At 43.5% G+C, this 14847-nt stretch overlaps 1 protein-coding gene across 1 annotated transcript in view; it reads right to left on the minus strand.

Moving 5' to 3' along the window:
- Positions 1 to 3933: 3933 nt before the first annotated feature.
- Positions 3934 to 14847, minus strand: part of arhgap35a (Rho GTPase activating protein 35a) — a 54492-nt gene continuing 43578 nt past the window's right edge. Inside the window, 4 exon segments of the mRNA XM_034548207.1 lie at positions 3934 to 8023; positions 8324 to 8429; positions 10001 to 10132; positions 11362 to 11439. Coding sequence (XP_034404098.1) covers positions 7528 to 8023; positions 8324 to 8429; positions 10001 to 10132; positions 11362 to 11439 — 812 coding nt within the window. The 3' untranslated portion in view covers positions 3934 to 7527.

Consider the following 14847-nt stretch of genomic DNA (forward strand, 5'->3'; position numbering starts at 1 on the left):
TAGCAGCCTTTGCTAAACCCCATGTGCACTACTGCAAGTCCATCATACTGTATCTTTATGAGTGTGTTTTTTATGACTTTGGTATATAGTTGTAATGACTTTCAACACCAGTCCTCACGATGCACCTGCAAGTTGGGCACAGATCATTTGACTTATTTCAAACTTTATTAGCTGCATCATGTTGCTTTGAGAACTCCTTCATCAAAGTACTGAATGCCAGGTTGGTTTTTTACAGTCTTGTTTTGAAAGCTGACAAATGCTGCTGTGTTTTTAATAATGATTTAGATACTTAAAATAATTGTTTCATGTTACAAAAAGTTCCTAATGAACTACATTTAGTATCCAGCATCCCTGGTCACACGATGCAGTTGTCTATGAGCTACAATAGGAGCAGATTGCTCCTATTCAGAGTTATGATTTGAATGGTATTTGGACTCCTAGAGATGGTAAAATAAGAAAAAGCAAAGATTTGTGGAAAATAAATAAGCATAACTTTGTGAGTTGTGTATATTTTTTCCTACCTTCTTCATCATCGCACGACCCCTCGGTTTGATCTTGTGATATACTAGGAGGTCCTGTCTCTTAGGTGGAACAACTGACCTCAAGGACAGAAGCTTTGCATGAAGTAGAAACATTGCACATGGAGTAAGCTATCACTTTCTAACTTTTAATCTATAATTTAACCTTACTCACTGGCTTGGTTGTTATCTATAATACTTGATTATCTTATACAAATAAAGAATGGTAAAAAAGAAGAAGCTATAAAGCACTAAATTGTCAGACTATATTTTACCCAGTTATAAACGGCAGACTTTTATTATTATTATTATTATTATTATTATTATTATTATTATTATTATTATTATCTACATACGTACTGATGAGAGTATAACCGCTTGTTGTTATTGTAGGAATATTGATCTACGTGCTGAATTTGCACGTAGAATATATGTCTAGCCTATGTTACACCCCTAAAAGGGGGGATAACATTAAACGTGTCACACCTACATCACTTCATCGTTCACATGGATCTCCAGGGCCTCCGCCACATGTATCCCCACCCTCGTTCTGCCCATTGTGCATAAATACATCCGCCAAATAGTTTGAAACGTATCACTTTCCAGCTGGTCAATACGGCTTGTTCCTGGAGCGCCGTCATCAATCGAGCCATCAATATGGAAATACCGCTGTGACCCAGACATTAATCAATAAGCTCCTCGGGGAGACGAGGGAGGGCAGGGGCACCTAAAATCATCAATGAGACGGATCGGCCCGCAGTCCGGCTCGGACAGTCCGTATTGATAAGAGCATTTCCACCTGTAGCCCGCAGCCGGAGGCGGCGCGCATCTCAATTCAACACCCGGCGCCGCAGCTGCGAGCTCGAAGCCCAGAAAGACACGCTTGAGCGGGGATACGTGCCTCGACTCATCATAAGACCCGTTTCCTTTTCTCCATATATATCCCCTTCCTCCTCCTCTCTGTCTACCTGACAACTTTTTTTTTTTTTTTTGTGGTCGTGCCACTAAAGAACCATCTCACGCCTCTAATACGGAACAACAACAGCTTCAAATTAAGTTCTTTGTCTTTATTCCGCGGCTTACTTTGCCGAGCCCCCCCCCCCCCTCCTCTTCTTCCTCTCACCTCCCCCCCCCCACCCCTCCTCCTCTTCTTCCTCTCTCCTCCTCCTCTTCTTCCTCCCACCCCCCCCCCCCCCCTCCTCGCCTTCCTCTCTCTTTCTCCTCTTCTTCCTCTCACCCCCCCCCCTCCTCCTCGCCTTCCTCTCTCCTCCTCCTCCTCCTCTTCTTCCTCTCTCCTCCTCCTCCTCTTCTTCCTCTCTCCTCCTCCTCCTCCTCCTCCTCTTCTTCCTCTCTCCTCCTCTCTCCTCCTCCTCCACTTCTTCCTCCTCTCTCCTCCTCCTCCCCACACAATCTCTGGAGTTTAGTCTAACCTATTTCCTCCTCCGACTTCAAACTGTGAGAGGAGAAGTGGAGCTCGACATCAATGAGAAGCGTCTTCAGATGCTCCTCTCACGCGCTCATCTGACTGCGAGATTAAAGGGTTAATTGTCCCACTGTTGACATACACGAGGTCCACGTGCCGCTGCGTTCGCCTCCTTTACCGGGATACAGCAGCGCGATGCTCGATGGGTAGTGTGGGACAAGTCAGCCTCCTAGTGGCGTCTGTGTGTACGCACAACGAAAAGCAGCTCAATGAGCGTGAAGACGCTTTATTTCAGAAAGAAAAGTGAATATGAGATCATTGTGATTTAGTTAAGTGGCTGAAATGAGACCAAAGCTGTAGCTCTAAAAGGTTATTCACTTTGTTGTTTTCCCCTTCTAAATAGTTCCTACTCCTTCTCAGCATCCCGACACTGGCCAGCAAAAGCAAATGTTGATGCTCCCCATATTTGACTTCCAATCAAATCCCACACCACTCTCTCCCCCTGTGACACTTCCTAAAGGTTAGAGTTCAAGGGTGGTGTGTCCTGTGTGCACACAGGCCTGCCCTTTTCATTCCCAATCAGCCGCTCTCTCGCCATTCGTTTTCTTCCCGAGCCAGAATGGAAAGATGCACCAAAGGTCACGGACATGGATTTCCTTTGGTTTGACTCAATGAAAAGGTCAGATGAGGGCACCACGAAATGGCAGTGAGGCCTTCACAGCGTCCTCATAGGGACCGAGTCCTTAGGCTACATCGCCCTGAAAATGGCACAGGCGGAGGAGCCCTTCTCACAAAAAACAGGCGGGTTCCTGTGGGCCGGTGTGATCTCATCGGGTCCCCTGCCAGGCTTTAGTGGCCCTTCAATGGTGGTAGAAAGATTATAGCATTGTGTGTGAAACCTTTTAGAACATTTATAAATGAATGTACACACGTCTTCCGCTACTTGGCAACAGTGCTCCACAAACTGATAAAAGAACACACGAGAGCTTATGGAAATTGCTCTTTACACACTTTTCTTAGTCGTGTGTGAATAAAAGGTCAGGGTTGCTGTACATTCTGCTCCTCCACAGCAGCTGTATTTCTATAGGGCAGTGGCCATTTATCAGGTTTGTAATGAGCCCAGATTCCTCCGGTCCACATGAAGTGTCAAGACACAGAGCCCCAGACTGCTCTCCCTTTCTGCAAAATAAATGTCATGCATCTTAATAAGTGACTTAGCAAGGACTTTAAGTGAAGAATGAAATATATTCCTGTGTTTGCTGTGTGCAGGGACTGAGTTCTAATTTATCAAGCTAAATGTTTAATAAAATCACAATCCAGTGTATAAGATCTATGACGCGTCTCTCTCAATTCTACACATCTATACCTATTCATATATTTTTTCTTTTCAGCAATTTTTTTACACCAAATCTCTTACTGCAGACTTTTTCAGTTTTCCTGTATGGGTGGATCCAAGCCACCATGGGCTGCAAGATAAACCTAAAGGGTTGAAAGATTATGAACCAGGTCGGACTCAAGAATAAACACAACATAAATTCAATCTTTATTTTCCTGAAAGAGATCATTTTAGCTCCTTAAGTCTCTAAACAAAACAAGGACAACCTCTCACTTTGGTAGCACAAACAGGAGGCTAGCGGTGACTTCTCTCCATTTCATAGTCACAAGCCAGAAACAGCTGGAACCACAGGCGGCGACATTACTGCATCTGCCCTGAATGCACACTTCTGATTTTACAAAGTGCTTTGAAATGTGAAATGGGTTGCCGCGCAGGAAAAATGATCAGAGCCATAATATGACGCCGATGAATGTGAATGAAAATGAGCTATTTCTTCAGTATAGTTTGACAAGAAAAGAAAACTGAACTCAAATTAAAAGTTGATTACAAATTTATTGCATGAACTGCAGACGGCTCAGGATTTCCTCATCTGTTAGATGTTTCACTAATCACGTAAGAGTAAAAAAAAAGAGACAAGACGCAGAAGTTTTACAAGATTTGATTTATTAACTATGATACAGATCACATAAGGCCTTGCTGTATACACCATTCCCATTGAGACAAATTACCATACTCAGCAAATAATGACAGTTTTTTTGTTTGATGTTATCTTTTTTCACTTTACAGTACTTTATTTTTTTTATTATTTTCTTCCCTCCCCCCCTCATTATTTATTTATATTTTTTGTATCATCTCTTAAATAGTGAGAGTGGTAGAGCCCTCTTCCTTGTTTGGGAAGAAATCATGCACTATACTGGGCTGCTCTCTCAATTGTTCACAAAGAAATTGTTAAAAAATGCTTTGTATTTTTTAATTATTAAAATAAAACAAAAAAAAGAAAGTTTTTTTTCTATCACCACTGACTAAAGGGCAATGTGTTAGACCCCCTAACATACCAATAAACAACCATTTGAATATAGTTTTGCTTGTTTCTCATTTTAACTTAACAGACAGCTGTCACCATTGTTGCAAAACAAAAGAAAACAAAAGCAACACAGCCACATACCGCTGAACCAAAGTCACATTTTTAATTAAATTGTTCTTCTAAACCGTCACTTTGCTTACTATCTCTCCCTCAACCCTTTTTTCCACAGTCTTTGGCTGCCTCACAGTCAGTTCAGTATTAACACATTGATATACACAGGGAACGCCACTGGCCAGCGTACACACACACACACACACACACACACACACACGCACACACACGTACCAGTGGTCACCCCTCCTTCCTCCCTCCGTCTCCCAAATAATGATCCCATTCACCCGTTTGCTGCCCGTCTTCCACCCTCCATCTCTCTCACACTCTCTCTCTCTGAGGATCAGTGTGTGTCATCTGGACGAGCTAACAGGGTTACACAGCGGGGCAATGACCGCGAGGAGAACTGCATTCCTCTCCTTCACGTTTATTTGGATCACACGGGTGTCTGGCCGCCTGCCAAGCACAGTGTGCTCGCATGTTCGCGTGAACCCACTTGACCAAACACACATTCTTAATTCCTCTATCCCCTAATTACACACACACACACACGGCAACTAGGTAGTCTTGACTTATAAAAGCTCCTTTAAGAGTTCAGTGATTGGTTCAACTTTCTTTCTTCTCCATTTGGGCAGAGGACAGTCTGGAGAGACATGCAAGTCAGTGTCAAACAGAATAAGTGACCTTGGTGAGCATCTGCTTAACATTAACACGCATAGGTTCACATGCACACCTTCTCGCTCTCTCTCTCTCACACACACACACACACACACACACACACTTCATAAGCTGCTTCAATCAAGACTCAGCAATTATCCTTAAATCCCATCTCACTGGTTTCTACGGTAACAGCAGACTGGGCCAAGAAATTCTGCGATGCTCCGCTCCAGTCATGCAGACGGATGAATGGACCGTCTGTTCTGTCCGCTGTCTCTTCCAGACCCGAGTGTCTCTCTTGGACTAGGAATGGGGAAGTGGTGGTACAACAGTGACAGCGGCGGGAGGCTGTAGTGGTGACACTCTTGCAAATTATATTTTGAGTGCACAGAGAGCACGTTTGAGTCTCCCTTTCAGAGGTGTGATGCTGTTTCCTAAGGGGACAGCATGCTGAGGCATGGAATAGTAGTTACCAATTATTTCCAACAATAAAAAGCCCTCCCACCTGTCAAAGCTTGAGCCTCACTTCCAGCTCTTACTTTCTGGGCCGTAGTGCTAAATTTTGCCTCAATCTCCAAAGTCTTTATAGCCTACCACTCACACCTGGCATCTGGCCTGCACTCCTTTACTAAGGACTGAGTGCTTTATGAAGTGTAAACTAACAACAAAAGACAGAGGAAATGTTATTCACTGCATCTCTCATCAACTGCACGAGTACAGCCTGAATCTATATAAATGCAAATGATTTGTATCAGATCGAAACTGCTGATCATTTTTTTAATTTACACTCTTACACTTTATGAGCTCTAAAAGTTAATTTTAGGTGACAGTGATGAAAAATCTAAACAATTGCACCTATAAGAGAATCTGACACTACACAAACCACAGAAGGAAAATGGTGCTACGCCCATGCAGTAGTGGAAGTCAGGTTATGGCTGCAATACTCATTTCTTCCTATAGATGTCAGTGGTGTGCTCCCAGGGAGTGAGAGTAGGTTGGACTGACAATAAAGTGAAGGTTGTCATGTCAAGGCAGCTCCAATTTAAAATGTGCCTTCAAAGTGCTCAGAAAAGTGCTTTTTGAACAAGGTCCTTAATGTGGAAACTGCAGAACCGACTCGCTCGTAAAACCACCACAGCGTGAAAGAAGCAACATGACAGGTGAAGGTCCGACACTGGAATTATTCCCACTATCTGCCTAATACAGGGAAATTCACGTAAAACAAAAAAAGGCATGGATACATGCGCACACAGACTGGTAGACTCTCACACAGACACTTACACACAAGGCCAAACATTGAGTGACAGGCCCCATCCCACGATTTTGTCAAATGAAGGCCAAAATAAAACAGGCGTTGGGAATGTAGAAGCAAGATTTAGACCATCAATACATCCACTTTTTAAACCGTTTTCTTCATGTGTTTACAAAGACGGTGCATGAGGTTGAAGTTCAAACCAAGAGAGAGAGAGAAACCAAACAGGAGACTGGGAGGAGGCTTCCCAGAATGCAGCGGGTGCAAGAGTTCCCATAATCCACTGCTCCAATTTGCTGCCTAGTAGATCCGGTCTGTTGAGATTTTCTTTCTGTGCTTGGCACACCGCCTCAACTGAAACAGATTTTTGTGTGTGCGTGTGTGTTCATCCGTATGAGGGGTTGATAGATAGGAATGTGTGTGTCGCAGAGGACAGAACATCCTGTCGGGTGAGTAGTAACACACGTTTCTTGCCTCAGTCCTCTGTACAGTGGCAAAATAAACAAACATGTGTTAAGGACTTGCTCTCTGCTACACCTCGTCACAGCCACAGCCTCCCAGGTACGTACAGTGGTGGGCGGATTGCAAAAAACATGCGCTGACCACAACAATTCCCAGGACAGCTAGAGACTTAGGGAATGAGGAGAATCGTTGTTGGAGGCACATTAGCCACTGGGTGTTTGTGTCAAGTGAGTGTGTTTGTGTGTGTGGTGACGCAATCCCAACATGGCCGAGTTCACATTCCCATTTCCTCTTTACTTCAGAGTCCCTTTAACAGTTACTGGCAACATCGCACTCATTAGTGTGTTTGTGTGTAACTTCTCTGTAAGGCGAGGAGGGCAGGTCCAGGTGAAGTGACACTGAGAGACAAAGGGATGAAGTGGCGAGGGGGTAGAAAGTTGATATTGCCAGTTCAGAGGCTCTTCGGTGTTCCCCTTCTCCGCCTTGTGTGCATGTCCAGTTTTCTAAAATTAGCAGAGGGTCAAACGACCTCTTCTTCTCCCAAACACAAAAAGGTTTCTCCCTGTACATACTGCATCTCACTCAATCTCTCCCAACTTGTCTTCCTACCTCCGGTTCTCGTTTACATTTTTATTCTTCAATTCCTTCCCAAACTTCAAAAATCGCTTATTCTAAACCCTTAAATCTTGTTATCTGTCGTCTTCTTCTTTTTTCTTCTTCCCCCTCTTTCCCTTGATCCCTGGTTCACAGCGTGTGTTGTTCCGTAGGGGGGTGATGGGGGTGTAGGGAGGGCGGCAGCAGGGCTGGGATGGGGGACTGGGGAGTAGGAGGTGGGGAGTGGGGTGGGGACTGATGTTGGTGGAGGTGATGGAGGTGGTGGTGGTGGTGGTGGTGGATTGGAGGGCCGTAGTGTGGAATGACTGGAGGGGTGGCTGGGAGGACATAGGGAGTCGGGGACGGAGTCGGCGAGGATGAGTAGCCTCCAGCCATGCAGGAGTAGGCAGAAGTTCCTCCCCCGGAGGAGAGCGTAGAGGTGGGGGAGCCGGGGAGGCCGTCGGCCAGCGGTTGATTGTAGAAGAAGTATGCACACTGGTGGATGAAGCTCTCGATGATTGTCTGGTAGGTGCGGGTGGCAGTCAGGGCGTCCATAGTGGTAAAGTCTGGTCTCATCAGTGTGGGCCAGAAACAGATGGACAGGTTCTCACTGGTCATTAGGTTCAATTTGTTGTTCTGGTTCACCCTGCAAAGACACCCAAAAACAGTTCCATCAAATAGTCAAAAAGTATCTTATAATTGACCATTAGATTAAAAAAATAGTTTGAATTTAGACTACAACGTTTTCCTATCATTTCTGGAGCAGAGTAGTCATCAACAAACAAAGAGATAACGTTGTTTTTTTTTAAACACAGGAATAAAGCAACCTCTATTCTGTCAGTGTGCTACTTTCGGTGATGTCACTGCGAGGTCACTTGACTGGATGACCGGCGGGGTTAGTCAGCACGGCTGTCAGAGGCGGACTCTGACCCCGTCACTCACTCACTTGTTCAAGTGGCTGTTGACATATTTGAAGACCTCGTAGTTCTCTTTGGGGAAACAGCGCAGAATGTCCTTCATAGTCTGGAAGCGCTGCTCCCTATCATTGATCTCTGAATGGTGGCAAAGGGAGACGATAGAAGTTAGAGGGAGAAAGGTGGCTGAAGAAAAGATTAAGGGAATCTATGGGAAAAGATGTCAGGGAGTAAAAGTTATGATGAGGAGGGCTGGGTGGGTGGAGGGGAGAGGGGCAGTACAATGGAGAAGAGGAGAGCTTGAAGAGCATAGTGAAAGCAATTGGATTTAGCTCTAAAAAAAAAAATATGTGCAGGACACAGTGATTTCCTCCTACAACAGTACGAGTTTCACACATTTCAGTCATGAAAACACACACATTCACAATGACTACAGTTACAGTACAAATAGAAAACTCACCAGACAAAGGCCACACACATTCCGAAGGAGAAAAGCACACCCATCACAATGTCGTACAGATTACAGCAACTCTCGCACACACACACACTCGGGGTGTGTTAAGCCTGATGGCAGCGAGGAGTGAGTCAGAAAAGCTGACGTCACCAGCTAACACAGTCCATCCTGTGTGTGTGTGTTGTGTGTGTGTGTGTGTGTGTGTGTGTGTGTGTGTGTGTGTGTGTGTGTGTGTGTGTGTGTGTGTGTGTGTGTGTGTATGTATTATATATACATACATACATACATACATACATACATACATACATACATACATACATACATACATACATACACATACACACATATACATACATACACACACACATGCGTGTGAGGCAGAGAGCAGCAGTGGGAACAGCAGATGTTCTCGTCCACATCACAAACATGATTTACAATCAGAGAATTGGGGTTTGTATTCCCACAATGAGGTCAGTGTGGATCAAAAACACATTTCATGCATACTGACTTAACACAGCCCCAGTTCATCGTAGCTCATCAGAACATAACTTCCTACGGCTTGTTTAAAGTAACGTCACCATGATTATGTGCACTAAAATCCACCCTGCCAGCTTTTTTGTCCCCCTCTTTTCCTCCTCTTCTCACGCCTAACAGTAAGAAAAAGCCCTGCACAATTTGCCATTTTCAACCAAATGAAGGCTTAACTTGTTTTCACTCTTCTTTTCCTCTATTGTGGCACAGACTGCAGAAGCTTTATCAGGTCTCTGTCATGGCTGAAGAGGCTCGCCATGGCCGTTAAAAACACAAACACACACACACTCAGTGAGTGACAGCAGCCTTGCGGCCCGGGGGTAAATCTCTCTGGCGCGATGCAAGACTAAGCTACGCCTTAAAATCTTCATTCCACCAGATTACAGGACACAAAGAGAAAAAGAGAGGCCGTGGAGAGCTCAGGAGCACCCTTGTTTATCTAACATGTGACTTTTTTTCTCATGACTCCAGATCCCGCTATCCACAGTGCTGCTGCATCCCTTCAACATTTGCAATCATCCCAAAATCCTCCTTCCTCAAGCCTTAAATATTCTCCCCTCCATCCCCCATTTCCTTTACAGAGTGGCAAATTTAATTGGATGGTTTTGGATTGCAAGAGCTGTGCTTGTTAGGTTAAAGCAAAGTTACACAGAAGGGGAAATAATTTAAGGTAAAATCCAATACACCTCAGGTTTCCAATACACCCCAGAGCAGAAGGACTTACTGAAGGCCTCCACCAGGTCTCCCTGCATGTTGTAGGGCACCAGAGGCTCAGGTAGCTCAGAGAAGAAGGCCTTCATGGCTCCGGCTACTGTATTCATGGTGAAGTCTTTCTCCACCAGGTCCAGGTTGTGGTCTGGAAAAGGATTGAAATCGAGAGAAGACATTTAAAGTACAAAACATCACAATTGTGGAATAAATAATAATAATAATGGTAATAATATTATTACGACAGCATGGTGGCTTGACAACTCAATTAACAGGAGTATGTTATGTAAATAATAGACATGAAGGTAATATTAAATTTGGATATAAAATGTTCCGGATTAAAAAAAAAAAACTTGAGGGTTTTATACATAACGCCTACTTTCGGAATGTTGGTGGTTGTTTTTGCACACAACTTGTAGACAAGCCTGCACAAACAGATTTGTTAAATATATAATTTAATCAATATGAACGGAAAGCAAACAGCATCTTTGGTGATACGATAGGATCCTTTAGTTTAACGGAGTAGATTTAAGCTGAGAGAGACAGGTCAAACCGCACGCAACACCACTAAAGGGGCACTGAAGTAAGTGTGTGTGTGTGTGTGTGTATGCGCAAGAGACTTAATAAAAAAATTTTTTTTAAAAAGAGTAATTTTCTGACAACTTTATACTTTACAAAAGTTGGTATGTGTAGAAAGATGAGGAGCTAGAAAAAAGCAATACAGATACTCTTAGTGAGTTCTTGACCAGTCCGGGGGGAAAGCTCCCATTTTGAAAGTTTCCAAAGTGCTTCTGATGCTGCTTTCTCCAGGAATGAGATATCTGAATCTTCAGGGGGCTGATGAAGTGCCATCTTCAGTAAGGCTATGAGACACCTTCACTGTAGTTCCACCTGTAATGTCTTGTCCCATTGGCCAGAAGCTTAGGATGATTCAAGGCAGAGCTTCAACTCTGATTACCTGAGTTGCGCACACACGCATGCACACGCACACGCACACGCACAGAGAAGCTCTGCTATCTATCTCGGCAGCGACATGCTTCATTAAACAAACCAATCTGGAGGTAATTAACTGCCCACAGCAGATAGACGCACGCATGGGAACACACACACGAAGAGCACTTGCACGTGCACACGTGTGAAAATGTGCATGCACGCAGGTACAAGATAGAGGAGGCGGCTCTGCAGGAAGTGAAGGCCAATTCCCTCAGTATAATTAATGCTCACCTGGTTAATTAAGAGTGCCGAGGTTTGTTATACATAGACGGAGACATGCATACACATGTCTTTGTGGCCTTTCCGCCAAGATTGTACGTGTATAGCTGAAACCAGAATGAGCATGTGAACACGTGTACTGTATGTAGGTTGAAAGTAACGTACCTTGGTCAAATTGCCGCTGCATGCTCTCCATCTCTGCCTTGTTCCCGCTGACCCTGTAGAGGCCCTCTGTGCTCAACCCTGGTGGAGAGAGAGAAACAGGAATGTCATTATCACAGTGTTCTTTTCATGTGTTTAATTTGCAAATATCCAATATTTATAGTAGCTGGTCAATCACCACCAAGACCTATTTGACTATCACTATGCTGCTTATAGATGCAATCTGAAGGCCTACAAAAGTAGAACTGCCCTAATGGCCTCTCCCTATGTCCCCTTCCATCTAGACACACTATTAGCACTATTTATTAAATCCATAAAGCACTCCTGCAGGCCTTCTAAGAGCCCACTGGTGCACGGTGACAAGCGGAGGCTACCTTTGTAGCCACACATACTTTAAAATGAATTGGAACTGCAGAAGCCAAGTGCCAGCTTCCTCCTAAAGAGGATAATTACTCAGGATGTGCCGCCTTTCTTTAGACACTAAACACTTAAGCGCTGCACTGAGGTTTTGTGGCAAAATATTTAGGGAAAAAAGTAACACAAAAATTTGCATGTTTGAGCTACTGTAATATTTGCTTAAAAGGCATTTATGTTTAGAGGTGCGAAACATACCCGATGACCAATGAAGCAGAAGAGACGGTGTCTAATAGCTAATGTCTGGAAAAATCTGGTGTAAAATATGTGGTACCGTTTCATCCAGCACACACATAAGGAGACTACCGGCACATTAAGAGGGTTATAGACAACCATCTAATAGTTCAGACAACAAAAACACTTAAGTGGTAGCAATGAATAATAATACTGCAGCAAATTAAAAGCAAATGCGTATTGCGTGATTGAATATGTATTTTTCCATACTTTTAATGGCTCAGACCGGGAGCAGGGGTTGTTAAATACTTGTTAAGGGCTGTTGGATTTTATTATTAGTGCTTACAGCAATAATACATCCCATTATACTCTAATAATCTAATATAGTCAAAAGTTTCAGCAAACAAAATCTCCCACATTGATTTTTCTTAACTCTGGAAGGCTTTTTTTTAAATTTCATTCCGAGGTCTTTTTGTTGAGCTGACAACCACTGACTAAGCTAATATGTACTCTCATGTTGTATAATTTTAAAAAAAGGGAAGAAAAAAAGCACAATAGCAGTTTCAAAACTGTCGAACCTTCAAAATATGTTAAGTTCAGCAGCAGAAAACACGTCTTCTACGGCCTGGCATCAGTTTTTATTTTGCATATATCATATCAGACTTACTAAATACTAGCGGTGGTGGTTTGCAGAAGGCTTTTAACCCCTTTAGTATTTTCGCAATACAGTGAAAAGGCACATGAATGAAAGCTCACTTAATTTTACTTAATTCATTTTTCCCCAGTTTATATAAAGATAAGGTTCCAACTCCCGCCCTTGAAATGCTCTCTTCGTTCACACTTTGGTGGAGATCCAGGGAGACAAGGAGCAATCCAGAGGGAGTGAAGGAGATAAGGAGTGGCAGAAAAAGAGGGTGAGATAGAGAGGCTGGGAGGAAATGAGAGAGCTCTCAGTCAAGGCATACAGCATCGATCTCCTCCTTCTACCAATCAATTATCCACAAAAGCTTTTCGAGCCAGACACTAGGAAAACAGGGATGGGAGGAGAGATAGAGAGAGGAGAGTAGGGAGTAGTGTAGCAGTAGTGGGGAGAGAGAGTGGGAGACGGGGGCAAAACAGGACAAGCACCCAAGTATGAGAAAGATAGTGGGGGAAGTGTGAGGACGCATAGGAGTGAGGGTCAGGAATGATGAAAGAGAGAATGAAATAAAGGGAGAATGAAATAAAGGGATTAAGATAAGGAGGGACATATGGAGAAAAAGGAAATGTGAAACAACGCAGCACATCAAAGATGAAGGTTGCAAGTGAATGAAACAAAACACATTGGGAGAGAATGGATAACAAATACAAGTTTTACAATGATAGAAATGATGAAAGGTGAGCTCTCCAAAAACAAAATCGCATCCTTTCCCTCTGGGGTCAACATAAATATGATCTCTTCCTCCAAGAATTTTGTCTTTAGCCCCGTTAGAAAATATAAAATCAACTCATACCTTTCAATTATTTTAAACTATTATCATATGTATCTATATAGTAGAGGACATATAAATCATTACTTTCATCAGCTTCCTGAGTGCATACCAGCAGAAGCCTCAACTTAAAACCATCAATGATGGATTCACCGCGTACAGCAACACTCAAGTGGGCAAAAACACACCCGTGAACCTGCAATCACACAAAACCCCGAGCGGGCGATAAATGGCCCTCTAGTTAACGGCTGTGCTCCTTCAGCGTGTAACCGGTTCAGCTGATCCCAAATCAGCCCAGACTGATTTCATAGTTCACCATGATAAAAAAAAAAGGCGGTGTCTGGGTGCTGCCCTTTACGTTGCTATGGAGGCTCCTACCACCAGCAGATATGCCCGCACATGCATCACCCCGGCATCCGTGAGCAGAACACACTGCGACTGCCACGCCGAGACAAAGCCAGTGCTGAGAGATAAGGGCAGTCACAATGGATTGATTTTATATTGCTGCTTCTCTACAAGCTCAGAATGCATGAAAATAACACAAAAATACCACATCTACTCCTATTATTCTCAGGGACAAAGAGAGTGAGCTGGGAAGGACAATTAAGAGATCCAACAAAGAAGTAAGACTTGTGAATAGAAATATAGAAAAAGAAAACAAGTTTAACATCAGTGCCTCTTGTGTGTTGCCATGGCATGCCTCCAAAACATTACAAAAATAAGAAAAATGTGTATCCATAAATTCAATGTTTTCTGACTAGTAAATATACAATTTGGCTTTGTCAGGAGGCAACACAATATGTTTTCATTACAGACTAAAGTCTTCATCGGTATATGAACACAAGGCTGTAAGAGGATTATGACAATTAGCAAGTTCAGAACAAAGGCAGGAACGTCACTTATGTCTGATTAAGAGGGAAAGATGCATGTCAAAGCTGCAGGTGCAGGGTCAGCCTCTCGAGGTCACTCATTATGAGCTCACACTATAGCAGTGTCAGCACTGTAATGGAAATTTCCCGTGAGTGTCATTATACCCACAGATTGTAGACAGATATTGTATAAGTAAAGTCTGACTTACAGTGACTACAATCGAAACTAAATAGCACATTGTTGCTCATTTCCACCTCGCAGTCGTAGTAATGGCTGTGCCATTCTGTACGACATGCGTTAGTATGTAAACAAAGCATTTCTGTTCGGACGGTGTGATATGTGGGGCTACACTTCTCACACATAAATAACGCAGGAGCAAGCTAAACACACACAGAAAAGAGCTGAGCCCAAACATTCATCCAATTTCCTACCTTGTGATATTGATCGGACAGAGAGAGCTATGGGGCAGAACATTACCCCACACACACACCACACACACACACACACACACACACACACACACACACACACACACACACACACACACACACACACACACACA

Source organism: Cyclopterus lumpus, chromosome 13 (assembly GCF_009769545.1).
Source record: "Cyclopterus lumpus isolate fCycLum1 chromosome 13, fCycLum1.pri, whole genome shotgun sequence".
NCBI classification, from domain to species: Eukaryota; Metazoa; Chordata; class Actinopteri; order Perciformes; family Cyclopteridae; genus Cyclopterus; species Cyclopterus lumpus.